At 40.1% G+C, this 21,549-nt stretch overlaps 1 protein-coding gene across 1 annotated transcript in view; it reads left to right on the top strand.

Annotated features, from left to right (window-relative positions):
• NTNG1 (netrin G1) overlaps window positions 1-21,549 on the top strand; it is a 198,836-nt gene that overhangs the window by 62,025 nt on the left and 115,262 nt on the right. The window contains exon 2 of the mRNA XM_077824836.1: window positions 16,210-16,850. Within this exon, the coding sequence (XP_077680962.1) occupies window positions 16,210-16,850 (641 nt within the window). The remainder of the gene's footprint in view (window positions 1-16,209; window positions 16,851-21,549) is intronic.

Below are 21,549 nucleotides of genomic sequence, written 5' to 3'. Positions count from 1 at the left end.
GCTGAGAGAGCTATTCAGACATACATTTTAAAGAAAAGTGCATAACAGTAGAGATCAATATCCACTGCTGTTTCGTTTAATAAACGCACCAGTAGAAGGATTGGCTTCCCCATCATATATGCTAATGTACAGACGAACGATAATGTGTCTCATGAGCAAAAACAGGGATAATCTGCTCAACATCTTAGATGTCTATACACAAATGCAAGGAGTATGTGGAATAAACAGGAAGAACTGAAAGTATTAGTACATAAGATAAATTGTGACTTAATTGGCATCACAGAGAGCTGGTGGGATAAGTCTCATGACTAGAATATTGGTATAGAAGGCTATAACTTGTTCAGGAAGGGTAGGCAGGGTAAAAAGTGAGGTGTTACATTATACATCAAGAATATATGCATATGTTCTGAAGTTCAGATGGAGGTGGGAGGCAAATTAGTTGACAGTCTCTGGGTAAAGATAAAAGGGGTAAAAATAGGGGTGATGTGTTGGGAGGGATCTACTATAGACTACCAAATCAGGAAGAGGAGGTGGATGAGGCATTTCTAAAATAAATAGAAATATTCCAAAAACAAGATCTGGTAGTAGTGGGGTACTTTAACTATCCAGACATCTGTTGGAAAAATAATACGGCAAAACACAAAATTTCCAGTAGGTTCTTAGAATGTATTGGGAACAATATTTTGATCCAAAAAGTGGAAGAAGTAATTGGGGTGATAGCCATTTTAGATTTGATTCTGCCCCATTGGGAGAAATTGGCAGCAAATCTGAAGGTGGAAGGCAATTTGGGTGAAAGTGAACATGAAAAGATAGATTTCATGATTCTAAGGAAAGGAAGGAGAGAGAGCAACAAAATAGGACAATGGACTTTAAAAAAGCGGACTTTAAAAAAGCATACTTTAAACAAACTCAGAGAACTGATAGGTACAGTCCCATGGGAAAAAAATCTAAGGGAAAAAGAAGTTCAGGAGAGCTGGCAGTTTCTCAAGGAGACAGTATTAAAGGAACTGCAAACTATCCCGATGTAAAGGGAAGATAAGAAGAATAGTAAGATGCCAATAGGCTCCATCTTTAATGACCTGAAAATCAAAATGAAATCCTACAAAAATTGGAAGCATGGACAAATTGCTAAGTAGGAGTACAAAAGCAGAAAGGCTAAGGCACGAAATGAGTTACACCGAGCAAGGGACATAAAAGGCAATAAGAAGAGGTTCTTTTAATACATCAAGAGCAAGAGAAAGATGAAGGAAAGTGTAGGTCCTCTACTTAGAGTGGACTCGGAGTGAGAGCTAATAACAGGTGACATGAAGAAAGCTGAGGTGTTTAATGCATATTTTACTTCAGCCTTTACTAGAATGGTCAACACAATATCTACAACAAGGGAGAAGGAATGCAAGCCAAAATAAGGAAGGAACAGGTTAGAGAATATTTAGATGTATTTAAATCAGCAGGGCATGATGAAATTCTTTCTAGGGTACTTAAGAAACTAGCTGAAGCAATCTTGGAACTATTAGCAATTATCTTTGAGAACTGCTGGAGGACAGGTGAGATCCCAGAAGAATGGAGAAGGGCAAACATAATACCTATCTTTAAAAAGGGGAACAGAGGATCCGGGAAATTATAGACCAGTCAGCCTAACTTAGATACCTGGAAAGATACTGGAATAAATTATTAAACAATTTGTAAGCCCTAGGGGGATAATTGGACTACAAGGAATAGCCAGCATGGATTTGTCAAGAAGAAAATCTGCCAGACCAAGATAATTTTCCTTCTTTGACGGGGTTACTGACCTAGTGGATAGGGAGGAAGCAGTAGGTATGAGATATCTTGATTTTAGTAAAGATTTTGACAGTCGCACATTACATCTCAAAAGCCAAGATGAAATTACTATAAGGTGTGTGTACAACTGGTTGAAAGACTGTACTCAAAGAGTAGTTATCAGTTATCAGTCAGGCTCAGGTCCCACAGGAGTCAGTCCTGGGACGGGTACTATTCAAGGTTTTCATTAATGACTTAGATAATGGTGTGGAGAATATGTTTATAAAATTTGCCGATGACATCAGGCTGCGAAGCGTTGCAAGCTCTTGGGAGGACAGGATTAGCATTCAAAACAACCTTGACAAATGGGAGAATTCATCTGTCTTCAACCAGATGAAATTTAATAAAGACAAATGCAAGGTACTTCACTCAGGAAGGAAAAGTCAAATACACAGATATAAAATGGGGAATATCTGGCTAGGTAGTCCCACTGAAGAGAATCTGGGGGGTGGGTATAGTGGATCACAGATTGAATATGAATCAACAATCTGATGCAGTGAAGAAAAAGCTAATATCATTGATGTATTATACTGTAACAGCCTTGTCTTATGTGAGACATGGGAGGTAATTGTCCTGCTATGATTGGCACTGGTGAGGCTTTAGCTGGAGTAGTGTCCATTTTGGGGCACTACACTTTAGGAAAGATGAGAATAAATTGGAGAGAGTCCAAAGGAGAGCAACAAAAATGAGGAAAGGTTAAAAAAACTGGCATATTTAGTCTTGAAAAAAAAAGATTGAGAGGGTACCTGATAACAGTCTTCAAATATGTTAAGGGATGCTATAAAGAGGACTGTGATCAATTGTTCTCTGTGTCCACTGAAGGTAGGCCAAGAAGATATGGGCTTAATCTGCATCAAGGGAGATTTAGGCTACATATTAGGAAAAGCTTTCTGGCTATAAAGGTAATTAAGTCCAGAATAGGCTGCCAAGGGAGCTGATAGAATCCCCACCATTGGAGGTTTTTAAAAACAGCTTGGACAAACACTTGTCAGGAATGGTCTAGGTTTACTTGGTCCTGACATAGTGCAGGAGTCTGGACTTTATGACTGCTCATGTTCCCCTTTAGCCCTACATTTCTATGATTCTATTACTTTAGTTACTCAAACTTAAACAAACACTAGACAGAGGAACCAGAGAAATCATAGATGATTTCCTTGATACAGTTCAGACAGCACCTACCAATAGGATCCCAGTCTTACTGGCCTCTAGGCATTACCCCAATATAAAAGTTGTTAATAATTATCTCAGATACTTGCTGATACAAAAGGAAAAGGCAAGTATTTCATTCTTCAAGGAACAGAAAAGGGCATAGCAGAATCTGTATTAGTACCAGTAGATTTGTTAAAAGGCACCCGTAATTCCAAAATCCCCAAGTGGCAAATCATGGCTGCAATGGCATCAGCAAGGTTGCCAAGTAAAAGTTAGCACTGCCACACATAGTACAATCTACTCGGAATGAGTAGGCTGTGTCTGAGAAAGCAGCTAGAGACTTGGGCGTGAAATAGTCTCTTTGTCTAATCAAGTGACTTGAAAAGTGTGTCAAAATCTATTATCCATGGGTTTTTTTAAAGATAGAAGTGCAATTAAAGTAGCAAAAAAGAGAGAATGTACAGACAGGCATCAAGTGGCTATGCTAGTGTGATGATGTATATTAATGACACCTTGTATTAGTGACACTGCTAATCTGTATTAAATCTCTGAGTATGCCTGGTGTGAACTAGAAGTTTTCAGAAGCTTAAACAGACTCAGAGTGAGCAAGATACTCACTCAATTAATATTAACATAGGCACAATGAGAGGGAAATATATTTAATCTTCTTAAATGGAAACACAAACGTTAAAGGTTGCTGCTATATTTGTGACCCATAATATTCAAGAGAGGCATGGTCTAGTAGCCAGTGGAGCCAGGAATGCTTCAAACTGAATGGTATTGGGCAAATCATTAGGATCTAATCTGGAAAGATGCAGATGTGAACCTGCAAGGTGATGCGCGCTCCTTAGTTTCCATTGACTTTAATCTCTTTACTTCTTTCTTCTTCCTATGTAAATTTGGCATAAGACATATTTGCCTGTGTCACACAATAACATTTACCTCACAGAGGTCAGGGGTGTTCTGAGCATTAATTAATTAAGTATTGCAGGATGTAGGGCCCAAGGACGAGATCTTTAGGCACCTAAATATGTTTAATATCTGGCCTGCCAGGTCTACCCACATGGATTCTACTGTAAGATTAGAGTCTTAGTTTGTAATACAGTTTGAAGATAAAAAGTGCATGGAGGTGATAAGTATTACTATTAATATTTAGCAAACCAGTCTTCCCTAGTTTAATCTTTTAAAATCTCCGTAGAAGCTATTGATGTAGAAACTTTCTTTTCCCCTGGTTTTGAAGAATTCATGTGGCTCAGCTTGTGGCTCAAAGTTCAAAGTGCTTGTCTGACCCTCCAAATACTTCTCACTTGGGAGCTCTGTGAAACAGCATCAATCCTCCATTGAGATTCTAATACTTAAATCACTTTAACTTAAAATGCTCGCAGCCAGTGCAGTGTTTAAAATGTTATTGATGCTGAAGTGTTCTTATCTATAATCATCCCTGTTCTTATAGTATCAACAAAAAGAAAATGAGTACTTGTGGCACCTTAGAAACTAACCAATTTATTTGAGCATGAGCTTTCGTGAGCTACAGCTCACTTCATCGGATGCGTACTGTGGAAACTGCAGCAGACTTTATATACACACAGAGAATATGAAACAATACCTCCTCCCACCCCACTGTCCTGCTGGTAATAGCTTATCTAAAGTGATCATCAAGTTGGGCCATTTCCAGCACAAATCCAGGTTTTCTCACCCTCCACCCCCCCACACACAAATTCACTCTCCTGCTGGTAATAGCCCATCCAAAGTGACAACTCTCTACACAATGTGCATGATAATCAAGTTGGGCCATTTCCTGCACAAATCCAGGTTCTCTCACCCCTCACCCCCCTCCAAAAAACACACACTCAAACTCACTATCCTGCTGGTAATAGCTCATCCAAAGTGTCGAGAGTGGTCACTTTGGATGAGCTATTACCAGCAGGATAGTGAGTTTGTGTGTGTGTTTTCTGGAGGGGGGTGAGGGGGTGAGAGAACCTGGATTTGTGCAAGAAATGGCCTAACTTGATTATCATGCACATTGTGTAGAGAGTTGTCACTTTGGATGGGCTATTACCAGCAGGAGAGTGAATTTGTGTGTGGGGGGGTGGAGGGTGAGAAAACCTGGATTTGTGCTGGAAATGGCCCAACTTGATGATCACTTTAGATAAGCTATTACCAGCAGGACAGTGGGGTGGGAGGAGGTATTGTTTTATATTCTCTGTGTGTATATAAAGTCTGCTGCAGTTTCCACGGTATGCATCCGATGAAGTGAGCTGTAGCTCACGAAAGCTCATGCTCAAATAAATTGGTTAGTCTCTAAGGTGCCACAAGTACTCCTTTTCTTTTTGCGAATACAGACTAACACGGCTGTTACTCTGAAACCTGTCATAATATCAACAATAATTCTTAGCACTTAAATAGCACTTTTCCTCGTGAAAGCTCATGATACACATTCACTAGTGTACTATCAACTAGCTAATGTTTGCAAGGTGCTTTGAAAATGTATACCATGATGGCACAGATTCTGATCCCCTTACTCACATTGAGTACTACCTCATTCTGTTAACAGTCCCACTGATTTCAATTGGACTGTTCATGGAGTAATGTACTATGCAGCCTGAGTGAGGGTATCATAATCTAGCTCTATAAAACTAAAAATATTATCTATGTTTATAGTCACTTTGAAGATGTAAAGTGCTGCATAAGTGCAATTGTTGCTAATAATTAAGTAATTAATCATCCACAAGGTACAGCATGGTACTTAATGTCTTTCTCTTGTGATGACCTTTTGGGAAAGTAATAAATAATGACTGTCCTATTATTTCCCTATTATTTATTTTAATGCAATATTTTACTACAGGACCTGACTTTAAGTCTTGCTTGATTCAGTCTATATTTATTCCTTGTCTAGTATATCTGAGCTAACTACTTGGAGACAGCAGTATAAAAATCGGCTTCTGTGACTGGCTTCTTGAGAATTTATTTTGCTCTTTCCTAAAATGTCGGCCTGCTTGACCTCTGCGGCCTTCACCAGTTTGAAAATCCAAGCCATAATCCTCTGTAGGGATTTAGCCAGGTGTCTATTACAGCATGTAATCTGTGATACAGCTTCCAATATTCACGCAGCAGAAAGGTTAAGCTCCCCATCTTTGTTCCCGAGTAAAAAAGTCCACAAGGTGTTAGTGTGTACAGGGAGCAGATTGAAACAAGCAACAGCTTCAATCAAGTCCTAAGCCTGTGTATATGCCACAGAAGAATCTTTGTGATGAGAGGAGGGAGGCCCCTCAGCTGAGAAGGAGCAATCAGATTTTAACCCTTGAGAAGCAACTGCAAAACCCCTTTTCACGAGTACCTCCATTATAGCTCAACTACTGAATTGCTGTAGATCTTTGCCTTTAACATGAATATTTATCCTATTATCCCATTTGTTGCCACGTTCTCTAGTGTTACCAATGGCAAGCCGTGGAAGTTTTCTAACAAGGAGAAGAATAAAATGTCAGCTGTAGTTCAGCTCTCAATGCTCCTTTCTGTGAACGACAGTCTGTGCAGCCAAGCAGAGCAACCTGAGGGTTTTTTTTTTTCAGCCTTGTCTACTTCACAAAATGTTATTGTGTTCAAACACCATTGTGAAGATTCAAGTTCTCTGACACAATACAGACCAAAACTAACCCATCAGTGTAGACCAGAACAAACTGTACTCAGCTAATCATGATGAAACCCTGCTGGGACCAGTAAGACCTGGACAGCATTGTGTCAGCTAACCCAGCTCTTCTCAGGCATGTCTGAACATGATCATATTTTGTAAGAGAGACAAGCCCCATAGAATGCTGCTGCTGCAGTATAGAACAAGTCCAGTGCTCTTTTAAAACTTTTCCAGTGTGTCAGAATGTTTCACTAACATCCTGATGTCCCAAAGTGTCAGGAAGCAAAATAGTAACAGCATAGTGCGACTGGCTTTCAGGTGCTAATTAATAACAACCTCAGAGAGGTACTGTAAAATAAGACACTTCCTTTAGAAGGTGATAATGTAGGGAAAACCTTCATCATCCTTCTATTTTTATTGTCAGGAAGTATTTAGAGGCATTAGCTGTTCAGTTATTTAGAAAATTCTAATGGTTTAAATATTGTTTTAAAAAGTTGTGAGTATTTTCCACCTTGTCCAGCTGAAGAGCTGTTGCATGGAGCACTTACACTAAAATTTACTTAATGCTGCCTGTTGGTCACAAAATAATTACTCAATGCTGTAGTCTGTTAGATGTTGGTAACAAAGAATTTTCTTAGTATTGACAAATAAGAGAAAGTTCCTCTTTGATGTATCCGTTTTCTTGTTAGTGCTGTTAAGGAGGATTATCACCTAGATGAAGCTATTAAACTTTGACAGGTTTCAGAGTAACAGCTGTGTTAGTCTGTATTCGCAAAAAAAAAAGGAATTCCACGGTATGCATCCGATGAAGTGAGCTGTAGCTCACGAAAGCTCATGCTCAAATAAATTGGTTAGTCTCTAAGGTGCCACAAGTACTCCTTTTCTATTAAACTTTGTAATTCATCTTTTTAATGGTGATTGTTTTCATACTAACTTATTCTAAGGACCTGATTCTCATTTACGCTAGGACCCCTTTATTCCATTCTGGCAGTGTAAAGGGGACTTAAAGTGAGGGAGTAGAATGGTCCCACCCCCAGTCTGACAGCCTCTGTGCTGTTGAGGAGGATGAAAATCTCAGGGAAGGAGAACATCAAACTGGAGCAGAGGGAAACGATCCCATACTTGGGACTCTCCTTCCAGATGATGTTGTGGTATCCTCTCGCACTGAGGATACCTCACCGGGGGAGGGAACTCCAGATATTAGGAAGACACAGGTAATAGTTATGGGGGATTCGATCATTAGAAACATAGATAGCTGGGTTTGTGATGACCAGGATAACTGCATGGTGACCTGCCTGCCTGGTGCGAAGGTTGAAGATCTCTTGAGACATCTAGATAGACTTATGTGTAGTGTAGGGGAGGAGCCGGTGGTCGTGGTACATGTAGGTACCAATGACATAGGGAAGGATAGGAGAGAGGTCCTGGAGGCCAAATTTAGGCTGCTAGATAAGAGATTGAAGTCCAGGATCTCCATGAGTAGCATTCTCTGAAATGCTTCCAGTTCCATGCACAGGGCCAGTTAGACAGGCAGAACTGCAAGGTCTCAATGTGCGGGTGAGACGATTGTGTAGGGAGGAGGGGTTTATATTAATTAGGAACTGGAGAAACTTTTGGGAAAGGGGGAGCCTATATAGAGAGGATGGGCTCCTCCTAAACCAAAATGGAACCAGATTGCTGGCATTTAAAATTAAAAAGGTCATAAAGCAGTTTTTAAACTAAGGACAGAGGAAAGCCAACAGGTGCAGAGAAGTACATGGTTCAGACAGAGATATCCCTTAGGGGAGGATCTATTAAAGGAGACTCTGTATGTTCTAGTAAGGAGGAGGGGATGGAAGATGATAAAATACAGGTAGGATCTGATGAGAAACAGTCAGATGAAAGAGAGTCCCATTCAATTACATCATGTAATGGCAGACAGCTAAAAAGTGACAAGTTTTTAAAGTGCTTATACACAAATGCTAAAAGTCTAAATAATAAAATGGGTGAACTAGAGAGCCTTGTTCAATATTAAATGAGGATATTGATACAATAGGCATCACAGAAACTTGGTGGAATGAGGATAGTCAATGGGACACAGTAATATTGGGGTACAAAATATATCAGAAGGACAGAACAGGTTGTGCTGGTGGGGGAGTGACACTATGTGTGAAAAAAAGCGTAACCAAACTGTTCCATAGAATCTCTATGGATAGTAATTCCATGCTCTAGTAATAAGAATATAGCAGTAGGGATGACCAGGATGGTGATAGTGACTGTGAAATGCTCAGGGAGATTAGTGAGGCTATAAAAATTAAAAAAAAACAATAATAATGGGGGATTTCAACTATCCCCATATTGACTGGGTACATGCCATCTCAGGACAGGATCCAGAGATGAAGTTTCTTGACACCTTAAATGATTGCTTCTTGGAGCAGCTAGTCCCAGAACCCACAAGAGGAGAGCCAGTTCTTGATTTAGTCCTAAGTGGAGCACACGATCTGGTCCAAGAGGTGAATTGGACCACTTGGTAATAGTCACCATACGATAATTAAATTTAACATCCTGGTGGTGAGGAAAACACCACAGCAGCCCAATACTGTAGCCAGGGCCGTCCCTAGATATTTTGGTGCCCTATGCAGCCCCCCTCCCCTGCAGGGGGGGCGGCGGCCCCAGGCCTCTGTGAGGGGAGAGGTTGGGGGCAGGGGAAACGACCCCCCAGCATGAGCCGGCAGAGTGGAGCAGGTTGGGGCCAGGTCACTCCACTTCCTGCTGCCTGGTGAGTGCAGGGCAGGCCAACCCTGCACTCACGGGGCAGCAGGAAGTGGAGTGACCAGGCCCCAGCCCACTCCATCCCCTCCCCTGGCTCCCAGACTTGGGGGGTAGGGGGAACTGCCCCCCAGCACTCACCGGCGGCACGGCTGGGAGCCAGCGGAGCAGAGCAGGCTGGGGCCAGGTAGCTCCACTTCCTGCCACCCAGTGAGTGCAGGGTACACCCGACCCCTGCTGCAGTCCCCCAGGACATTGCTCAGGGGAAGGGATGGAGTGGGGGCAGGACTGGGGTGGAGCAGGGGCGGGGACCATGGGGAAGAGGTGGGGTGGGGGCATCTTTCTTGGCCAGGTCAGCCAGCCAGGGGATTGGGCTGGCTGCTGGAGCAGCACGCAGCTGCGTAGGGCACCAGGAAATTTGGGGCTATTTGGTGCCCCACATTTCCTGGTGCCCTACGCAGCTGTGTAGTTTCCATATGGGTAAGGACAGCCCTGACTGTAGCGTTTAATTTCAGAAAGGGGAGCTACACAAAAATGAGGAAGTTAATTAAACAGAAATTAAAAGGTACAGTGACAAAAGTGAAATCCCTGCAAACTGCATGGAAACTTTATAAAGACACCATAATAGATGCTCAACTTAAATGTATACCCCAAATTAAAAAACATAGTAAGAGAACCAAAAAAGTGCCACCATGGCTAAACAACAAAGTAAAAGAAGCAGTGAGAGACAAAAACGCATCATTTAGAAAGTGGAAGTTAAATCTTAGTGAGGAAAATAGAAAGGAGCATAAACTCTGGCAAATGAAGTGTAAAAATATAATTAGGAAGGCCAAAAAAGAATTTGAAGAACAGCTAGCCAAAGACTCAAAAAGTAATAGCAAAACCCTTTTAAAATTACATCATAAGTAGGAAGCCTACTAAACAATCAGTGGGGCCGCTGGACAATCAAGATGATAAAGGAGCACACAAGGACAATAAGGCCATTGCGGAGAAACTAAATGAATTCTTTGCATTGGTCTTCACAGCTGAGGATGTGAGGGAGATTCCCAAACCTGAGCCATTCTTTTTAGGTGACAAATCTGAGGAATCTGTCCCAGATTGAGGTATCATTAGAGGAGGTTTTGGAACAAATTGATAAACTAAACAGTAATAATTCACCAGGACCAGATGGTATTCACCCAAGAGTTCTGAAGGAATTCAAATGTGAAATTGCAGGACTACTAACTGCAGTCTGTAACCTATCATTTAAATCAGCTTCTGTACCAAATGACTGGAGGATAGCTAATGTGATGCCAATTTTTAAAAAGGGCTCCAGGGGTTATCCCAGCAATTACAGCCGGTAAACCTGATTTCAGTACTGGGCAAACTGGTTGAAACTATAGTAAAGAAGAAAATTATCACAGACATAGATGAATATAATTTGTTGGGGAAGAGTCAACATGTTTTTTGTAAAGGGAAATCATTACCTCACTAATCTACTAGAATTCTTTCAGGGGGTCAACAAGCATGTGAAAGAGGGGGATCCAATGGATATAGTGTACTTAGGTTTTCAGAAAGTCTTTGACAGGGTCCCTCACCAAAGGCTCTTAAGCAAAGTAAGCTATCATGAGATAAGAGGGAAGGTCCTTTCATGGTTTGGTAACTGGCTAAAAGATAGGAAACAAAGGGTAGGAATAAACAGTCAGTTTTCAGAATGGAGAGAGGTAAATAGTGCTGTCCCCTAGGGGTCTGTACTGGGACCAGTCCTATTTAACATATTCATAAATGATCTGGAGAAAGGGGTAAACAGTAAGGTGGCAAAATTTGTAGATGATACAAAACTACTCAAGATAGTTAAGTCCCAGGCAGACTGTGAAGAGCTACAAAAGGATCTCACAAAACTGGGTGACTGGGATACAAAATGGCAGATGAAATTCAGTGTTGATAAATGCAAAGTAATGCACATTGGAAAACATAATTCCAACTATACATATAAAATGATGGGGTCTAAATTAGCTGTTACCACTCAAGAAAGAGATCTTGGAGTCATTGTGGATAGTTCTCTAAAAACATCCACTCAATGTGCAGCAGCAGTCAAAAAAGTTAACAGAGTGTTGTGAATCATTAAGAAAGGGATAGATAATAGGACAGAAAATATCATGTTGCCTCTATATAGATCCATGGTATACCCACATTTTGAATACTGTGTGCAGATGTGGTCGCTGCAACGCAAAAAAGATATATTGGAATTGGAAATGGTTCAGAAAAGGGCAACAAAAATTATTAGGGATATGGAATGGCTACAATCTGAGGAGAGATTAATAAAACTGGGACTTTTCAGCTTGGAAAAGAAACAACTAAGGAAGGATATTATAGAGGTCTATAAAAACATGATTGGCGTGGAGAAAGTAAATAAGGAAGTGTTATTTACTCCTCATAACACAAGAACTAGGGGTCACCAAATGAAATTAATAGGCAGCAGGTTTAAAACAAACAAAAAGAAGTATTTCTTCACACAACGCATAGTCAACCTGTGGAATTCCTTGCCAGAGGATGTTGTGAAGGCCAAGATTATAACAGCACTGAGAGTAAATTAGAAAAAGATCTATTTCATTGTAATCTAATCAGACACCATGAATTTTAACATTATCTTAAAAACATAGGGACAGGAAGACAAATCACAAACAGAGGCAAGTTCCCCATTGTCTGTACAGAAGTGAGGAAGAATGGATATTCATATTTCATGAAACTGTAGCTAACCAGACTTAGTCTGATTCTCATTTACACTAGTGCCCCTTTAAACCACTGCTCTGGCTGTGTAAAGGGGCCTTAAAATGGATATTAATATAACTAGGGCCCTACCAAATTCAGGGTCCATTTTGGTCAATTTCACAGTCCTAGGATTTTAAAATTGTAAATTTCATGATTGCAGCTATGTAAGATCATAAGAGCAGCCATACTGGATCAGAGCAAAGGTCCATCTAACCCTAGTATAGTCAATAGCTATTTGCCAGGATGGGCAGTGATGGTGTCCCTATCCTCTGTTTACCAGACTGGGTGACTGGGGATGGATCACTTGATGATTACCTGTTCTTTTCATTCCCTCTGGGGCACCTGGCATTGGTCACTGTCAGAAGACAGGATACTGGACTAGATGGACCTTTGGTCTGACCCAGTGTGGTCATTCTTATGTTCTTAAATAGCTGCAATTATGTAGTAATTTTTGTTGTCAGAAGGGGATCGCGGTGCAATGAAGTTTGAGAATTGCTGATTTAGATATTTCATTGTTGCTAGCTTCATGATTTTATTCCAAGTCCTATGGTATTTAGTGTTTCCTCCAAGTCCCAACTCCTGGAGTCTTGTGAAAATATGAGGCTCTCAGCCTTCATTTAAAAAAGAATAAACTCCTATCCCTGATAGTTGTTGAGAAAAACTTGAAAATATGAGCCAAGTGCACCCTAAAAACTCAAAAACCAAAAGGCAAATAAAAAGAATCCAAAGGATGGATGGATGGATATTTTAAGTCAATCTTATGTTTTCTTCAGGCCATGATTTTTGAACACTTGGAGTTGGCAGTACTGACAGTGATAACGATTACTCTTTGTTTTCAGTGAAAAAATTCAGAGAGGGTAAAATCTACCCCGTCCATTGGACCAGGCTTGCCTGAAAATATGTTTTAATGAATATGAAGTGGTCCATAGGATTTGTGCTGACCCTCAGCTCAGGATGAATTTCATCCCCAATGAATTGAGTTCTCATTTGCACTCTTCACAGAATCAATATCTGTTTGGTATAGACCGAAAAGATTCAATATTTAATATCTAGTGGATTTTTATAAGGTCAGTAATAACTTGAATTTATACAACATCTTCCATCCCAAAGCACAATATAAACAGATAGGAATTAAAATGCAGCCATCTCTCTTGTGAAGAATAGCAGCACTGGTGACATATAGAGTTCCATTAATTATGGAATATTTAATTTGCATTGTGCATGGAAGCCTGGAGAGAGCAATAATACAACAATCAGAGATCTCACAAACAGGATTAGGGTGGCTTGGCAGCAGTCAGACTACGTCTACCTAGCAGCACTTTACTTGTATGGGAATATCAATATACTGTACCGGCAAAGTGTTCCTAGTACGGATGCAGCAATACCAGCAGCTGCGCTTTGTACCAGTATAGTAAGGTACAGTTTTGCTGATATTACTGCATCTATACTATGGGCTTCTGCCAACACAGCTGTGTTCATTAGGGAACCACACCTCTTCACAGATATCGCTGTGCCAGCAGAAGTCTGTAGCATAGACCTGGCCTCAGCAGCACATTACCGTATTTGCCAACAAACGAGATCAGCCTTTAATCTTTTGGGGGATTAGACTATGCTGACCTCTAAAATGTAGAGATGGGAGAGTTTGTTCCAGTAAAGTTTGTCTGACTACCTTGAAGTTACCTGTTTTGATTGTCCCTAAGGCAAGCCCTGTCCCTGGAAGGAGGGTGCATTCACTGACTACATCTGCTACATACATCATTAGCAATCGTAGTTTTGTGAAGCCTCTTCACCTGCCCAAAGATCAATCTGAAAACAACAAGCAAAGTTCAATCTTTTCCCACCCAATCATCTAATTAATTTCATTGTACAGTTACTGTCTGCTCCAGTTACTGTAAGGTAAATAGCCTTCCTTTATCCGTTCTGGTTCATGAAACATTGTCTCTGCTGATATCCTGGGACCAGTGGATAGTTTTTAACATAAAAATGACAACAGACCCACATGTGTGCTTGCCGACTGTGCTGTAGAAGACCAAAGCCATTTTTCTGTTCTGCTTAATATAAATGTCTGTGCCTTGCTATCCAGTAGCTTTGATTTTCTCTGTTTGATATTCCTGAACTCTAGATGAAGTAGCTTTTGCCAGAAAGGAGATTGTAGCATGCATGTTCATGGCTCTACTGATAGCTTAATGTGGACAGACTCTGAAGTGACCATATTGTTCAAGTAAATTTCCAGTGATAATGCTGACCTCTTTCTGTAAAGTGCACATTTACATATATTTAAAATGTATAACTCCTAACAGATTCCACAGTATTTATAGGCTCCCTGAAAAAAGCCCAAGCAAGGTTGCAGATCTTTGCATTTGTGTCTCTGGGTATGTTTTTAAACTGAGTTTAATTAATAAAAAACTTAGTGGTTTATCCATCCTGCTTAGAAAGTATTGTTATTTTTCCCTCTTTGCTTTATTTGGTCCCTTCTAACCTATGATTCTATGATGCATAGAAATAGTGATCCTGAGCTTGAAAGCAGGAAAACTGTAACAAGGATCTTCTCAAATTACAGCTGCGTGTTTAGAGTCTGTCAATCTAATAAGCAGTGTTCTGTTTTTCAAATAACCCATTTTCTTCTTTTGCATTATATTTGAGTCTCTATGAATTATTGTCGGTTATGATATTCAGCTACATTAATGGGAAAGAGTGAGAGTACTTCTCTGAGTAGGTAGGAGAAAGTTGCCTCTAGGGAGGTCAGAGCAAGTGCTTAAGACCCTTTTCTTGCCTTTAACTTGAGTATGTCAGGGACTGTGGCAGTGACCAAGGTGGAAACTCATTATTTGAGACCCAGCTCATTCAGTGGGTGTGATTGCAAAGCTTCAGATCCCTAAGGTCTTGAGATGGAAAGAAACATAATTGCAACGATAAGGGAAAAAAGGAAAATTAATTACATAAGGGTCTATTCTCCCATCAATATGTGAGTCGAACTCCTGTTAATGTGAGGAAGAGGAACCCTTATGCATAGATGGGACCATATAGACCTCCAGCTGCTGCAATTTAACTCTAAAAAATACAGAGCAGTAATTGTTTTCTGAAACAAATAAGAAATTATTAAGTAGCCAAATATTAATGTACTGATGAAAGCTTCTAGATTAGGTAGACATGATCCAGTACAGCTTAAAGTAGCCAATAGCTTGCAATGGTTTATCAAGTTATCCCCAGCCTCCAGATGAAGTAGCTTTTGTGAGGAGGAAGACGATTGTAGTGTGTAAGTTAATGCATCAAAAGGCCCAGAGCAGAATAATTCACTGTCACCTTGTTATAGAGGACAAGTAGTAGTAAAAGTTACACATTATTGGTAAGTTTATGTGGTGTTGTTTTTTTTTAAACTCGACACACAGTTCAAACCTCCAGCCACCTAAGCAGCCTTCCAGCTGGACCTGCTGACTCTCCTACCTAATCAAGTGGTGGATTATTTTATCCTGATAAATTGGAGCCCATGTCTGGTAAAAAGTCTTTCCTGAAGTACTTCACTAGCCTATAGCTAATAGGGTGGTAGGTGTCTGGACCAAAACCCAGAGTGCACTGTGTTTCTAATGATTTGTAGTGAACAGTGTAAACATTTTAAGGGAAGACATTACTAAACAGGAACACAGTTAAGTATGATAAATTTGAGGCCAGAGGAAAAGGAAGCATGAAAGCTGTAGTGGGTATGGTTTCATATTGCACACATAGAGAACGTATTGCTGATTCTAAAGCACTTCTCCTAAAAGTGACTTTTTTATGAACTGTGCCCTTGAGGAATGTACTTGTGTTAAAAAGAAATTCTCCTTGCTTCGCTGCTACATCTTTGAAGAATCAGAGTTATTGAGCCTTTAGACATTTGCTCATTGTTCTTGTGCTTTTGTGACTAGATTACTGGCCCAACACATGCGTAATTTAATAAATAAAGCAATGAGGAGAAATCTAGTTAAGATAAACAAAGATATTTTTTACAAACATTTATTTTCTTTCTTAGACAATAGAAACAATAGAAAGGCAATTCTAATTTGTCAAGCAAAGAATGTCTTTATGTACTGTAGGCATTCATATAATACTGCTTGTAAAACTGTTTTGTTCTTCTTTCATAGGGGAATCCCTACATGTGCAATAATGAATGTGATGCAAGTACCAATGAACTGGCACATCCACCTGAACTGATGTTTGATCTTGAAGGAAGACATCCCTCCACATTTTGGCAGTCTACAACGTGGAAAGATTATCCAAAACCTCTCCAGGTTAACATTACCCTCTCCTGGAACAAAACCATTGAACTAACAGATAACATAGTTATCACCTTTGAATCTGGCCGTCCAGACCAAATGATCCTGGAGAAATCACTTGACTATGGGCGAACATGGCAGCCATACCAGTATTATGCCACAGACTGCTTAGACGCTTTCCATATGGATCCAAAATCAGTGAAGGATTTATCACAGCACACAGTCCTAGAAATCATTTGCACAGAAGAATACTCCACTGGGTACATGACAAATAGTAAAATCATCCACTTCGAGATCAAAGATCGATTTGCATTTTTTGCTGGACCTCGGCTTCATAATATGGCTTCCCTGTATGGCCAGCTTGACACAACCAAGAAGCTGAGAGATTTCTTTACCATCACAGACCTGAGGATAAGATTGCTCAGACCAGCAACTGGGGAAATATATGTAGATGAGCAGCACTTGGCACGCTACTTTTATGCAATCTCAGACATAAGGGTATATGGAAGGTAAGAGAATATGAGTCTTTAAGAATGAGTAAATATGTCTGTCCTTAAAGGATGCCCACAAAATGTCCCCCCTCAAAATGTCAGCAGTTTCTACTGAAATGTTTTCCCAGAAATGTAGCTCAATAAAAAAACAGTTTCTTAAAGTATTAGATGCTTTTTTGAGTCAGCAGTACTAAGTCATCAAAGTCCTACTGTCACTAAACTTGACAACTCTCTGTACATCTTAAGAGTGGAATACTTTTAACAGCTTCTTACACTAGGTCTGGGATGTCCAAGCTTTTATGTCTGAGGGTGAAATTCATCCCAGCTGAAGGGACACTCCACAGGGCTCTCCAGGCCAGGCTACCTTTACGCCTTTATGGCCTAAAGCCATTGAATTCACTGGGCTTTAATACAAGCCCTTACTGTAAGGTGTAATTGGTCTGAAGGGCCTTGGATGAGACCTCTGCAGTGGGGTGAATTTCACCCTTTCTGCAGGGTATAGTTCTGTTTGAGTGTAAAAAATAAACCAATGGTTTGAATAACACTAGGCTAATTTGGATAGGAACATAGACATTGCCACATTGCTTTAGACCAGGGGGTCATTTTAATGGAGTCGCCAAGGCTCGTGTTAGACTTGCTGGGGTCCAGGGCCCAAGCCCAAGCCCCACTGCCTGGGGCTGAAGCCAAAGCCTGAATCCCACAGCCCAGGGCTAAGGTTATATTCTCCCTGCCCAGGGCAGAAACTCTTGGGCTTCAGCTTTGGCTCCTCCCCAACCTACCTGGGGTAGCAGAGCTTGGGCTTTGGTCATCTTCTCCCCCCCTTTTCCCTTCCCCCCCGGGGTCATATAGTAATTTTTGTTGTCAGAAGGGGGTCACGGTGCAATGAAGTTTGAGAACTGCTGCTTTAGACAGGTGGCCATCCTGTGTCTAGCAATGGCTAGTACCAGGTATAAATGTCTCATAATAGACATTTGTGCAAAACGTGCCTACGCAGAAAGTGTCTTCCTAATACCAGGAAGCTAGTGATTAGTTTATTACCTGAAGCATGAGGACTGATATCCTCTGAAAACGTTAATCATTGCTACAGGACACTAGTTGTTGGAGATACCTTTTTTCCCCCATGACTGTCTAAACTTTTTTCTGAATCCCACTAAGTTCTTGACCTTATTATATTTTGTGGTAGCGAGTTTCACAGATTTATTTCCCGTTGTGTAAAAAGAGGATTTCCTTTTAGGAATTTTGTGTGTGTTATCTTTAAATATGTTAGCTGTCCCTTTGTACTTGTATTATCAGATGAGGTAAATAGGACCTCTTGCATATATTTTATTATTTTACTTACCTCTTTCATGCACCTTGTACCTCTTATCCATATCCTCTTTAAACTAAAGAGTCCCAAACATCTTTTTTAAACAACTTTATTTTCAAATTTTATTGAGGACTGATGCAATATCAATAATATTTGATTGCATACAAACAAAAATCCACTTAACTTACTGGAAGGATAAAGAATAGTATGTACATTCTGTAGTAAGCAAAAGATAATTGACATTAATGCAGTAGACAAGGAGATTATATAGCATGCTATTGACTGTGTGCTTGTTACTGCTTTTTAGTGGATTACTTAAGTGGGTATTTTTAGTCTCTTTTATATGGAAGACATTGCATGTCTCTAAGCATTTTCATACATGCAAGGAAATCAATTTTATATGTTGCAAAAAATTCCTGGCAGAATTAAATGAATACAAATTAGTATTAATTTTTGCTTATATTTTTAATAGTCAGTTAAATATATAAGGCAGAAAATCAGTGCTGTTTACATGGCTCTGGATTTATCAGTGCATTTTCTCAATGAAAATATATTTTTAATGAGCACGAACAATGCAAATCTAAATGAGTTTCATTGCACAGTTCATTTGCTACCGTTACAATTATTTGTGCCCTATGCGAAATACACATACAGGATGATTAATTAAAAATACAAAAACATTGGATCATTGCTTTTGCATTAAGAATTTTAATGTAATACATATATGTAATATTGCTTATAGACTAATATTGTTCATGTAATAAGCTTAGTGGAACATGGGAAGCTTATAATAGTGGTTTGGATAACCACTGTAGTAATCAATTTATCAGAATTACAGCATATAGTTCAGTTCTCCTGTATCCTTTCTTCTGTCATTTCCTCACGCTCAAGTAGACTAGATGTAGAGATGGACCAGAACAAAACACAGGGTTCAAAAAACACCATACTTCGAGAAGGTGCAGGTCCACATTGGAAAACCCCTGAACTTTGGCAAGCACTCTGTCTCTAATTAGACTATCAGTGTCACATCGCATAAACAATCTGAAGGAGAAAGAGAGTGTTTTAAGGGAATCACAAACAGACACCTTCCAAAACTCAGCTAAAGGAAACAGTAATCCCATAGCAAATTGTCTATAAAAATTAAGTGTGACTGTACAGAGAACTTATCTGATGGTGATGCTTGTTGGCTAAACTACAATAATCAGACACCAGCTACAGGGGTTATCTGCTATGTAATCCTATCCTAGTAGATTAAATTCATTTGAGTGCCTTTATCATTCTGCTGATGATGAAAAAAACACCTCTTGCTGCACTATTTTTTCCCCAAAGTATGTTCATAAATAAATTAATAAATAAAAAAATTAGGGCTTGATCCATCCCCATGCACATGTCAGGGTGCTCTCAGTACCCTGTGAACCTTTGGCCACTCCAAGGAAGAGCAGACTGTAGTGTAGGGTTGCCAGCTTTGCTTGGATGTATTCCTGGAGGTTTCATCATGACATAATCTTTAATTAAAGATTAATCTTTAATTCCTGGAGACTCCAGGACAGTGGTGGGCAACCTGCAGGCCTCATGCACCCCGCAAGACAGTTTGTTTACATTGACCATCCGGAGGCATGGCTGCCCGCAGCTCCCAGTGGCCATGGTTCGCTGTTCCCAGCCAATGGGAGCTGCGGGAAGCAGCGCAGGCTGCAGGGACGTACTGGCTGCTGCTTCCCACAGCTCCCATTGGCCGAGAACAGCGAACCACAGCCACAGGGAGCTGCAGTCAGGTGGCCGTGCCTGCAGATGGTCAATGTAAACAAACTGTCTAATGGCCCACCAGCAGATTACCCTGACAGGCCCCAGGTTGCCCATGACTGCTCTAGAAGTATTTTGGAGGGTTGGCAACCCTACTGTAGTATCACTGCCATCCTCCATCAGGGAAAGACAGCTTTAAACATCACCGGTGCTCTGCGGGAGACCACTGACAGAGGCTGCCCTGAAGATTCTGTGACTCAGCAGTACTCCCAGTTGCCTTGTCTCTTACCTGACCGCTGGCCTTACTGGGCAACTCGGGACCCCAAGCGTTACTCCACTATGTATCCAATCCAGGTGGATTGTCCACCAATAGTAGCTGAACCCAAGAAGTCAATTGACCTTAAAGTTTAGCCATGATGTTTGATATTCTGGGCTTAGAATTTTTTCTGGATATTGAAGAGCTTGTCTGGACTATTCCATGAGGATAACATGCAAAGAGAGGTTACTGAGTAACTTGACATGCTGTGGATGAGTGATGATAATAGACTCTTTTTAATGCTGTAGCTTATGCTGTAACATTCATCTCTAGGTTGAGGATGGTTAAAATAACCAGTCATCTTAACAGCATATTTTTAAAGGAAGCTGATTTTCTATGTAAGTTGTTTCCTGTTGAATTTTACGGATCAATGTCTGTGAAAAGTATTTGTCTGAAAGCTGCTGTATTAAATATGCAGCTTTTTAATACCTCACAGTATATTCAAGCTAGGAAATGTGCCCATTTAATATATAATTTGTTTTCTCATTCCGTTGCATTTTGTTGTGAAATGAGCTTGATGTTTATTGTATTAGAGATGATAAACCCTTTAGTTTTTCTATTACCACTTGTTTATTCAGCTTTCATTGTGTGTTTGTTAAGATAATGAAAAAAGAGGAAACATGGCTGTTAGCAATTTCAGCAACCCCATTGCATGCACATTATTCAAGAAACCTAATAATCCTCATGAACTAATTCTGACTTATGGATGGTCTGCTTCACTAAATCAGGGTGATTTTCTCTGGTGAATAATGGACGAGTGTAGTGTGCCAGTACCTTAATTAAAGAAAGCCTCTCATAGTCTTGATCTCATTTTAATTTACAGGGTAATACTACAATAATATCACTAATGGAAGGTACATTAAAGGGCATCAAGTAGCATTAACTGTATTAAATTATGGCACTTGTGTTAATTAACTGCTGAAGCAGGATGGTCCTAATGGCTAGAAAGGTCGACTAATGAATAAATAAAGCCTGTCAGGATGGGAAAGTAAGTGATGGTAGACATTTGCTCTGTTCATCTCTTTTTGAGCAGAAAGAATCAAAGGCTGGTCCATGAGACTAAACTCTAATTTTTTTCTTATTACGCTGCTTGAAGAGGAGGATTTTATAGCTCTGAATATCTTTGATTAATTGAAAAGTTATGTCCTGACTGTCACTTGTGAGTAACAGTAACTTGTGCTTTCTGTAGGAAATGTTCATTAAGAGTCTAATACGAAATCTTTGAAGCCCAGGGAAAGGCTCCTATTGACTGAAAGGGGCTTTGGATCAGGATCCAGAAGATTAACCATGTTAATTCTTAAATAGGGTAAAAAATAAATAACTGTTCAGTTTTACCGTTATACTCTCAATGGTTT

Source organism: Eretmochelys imbricata, chromosome 8 (genome assembly GCF_965152235.1).
Source record: "Eretmochelys imbricata isolate rEreImb1 chromosome 8, rEreImb1.hap1, whole genome shotgun sequence".
Lineage (NCBI taxonomy): Eukaryota > Metazoa > Chordata > Testudines > Cheloniidae > Eretmochelys > Eretmochelys imbricata.
This window is presented reverse-complemented; position numbering and strand designations above follow the sequence as displayed.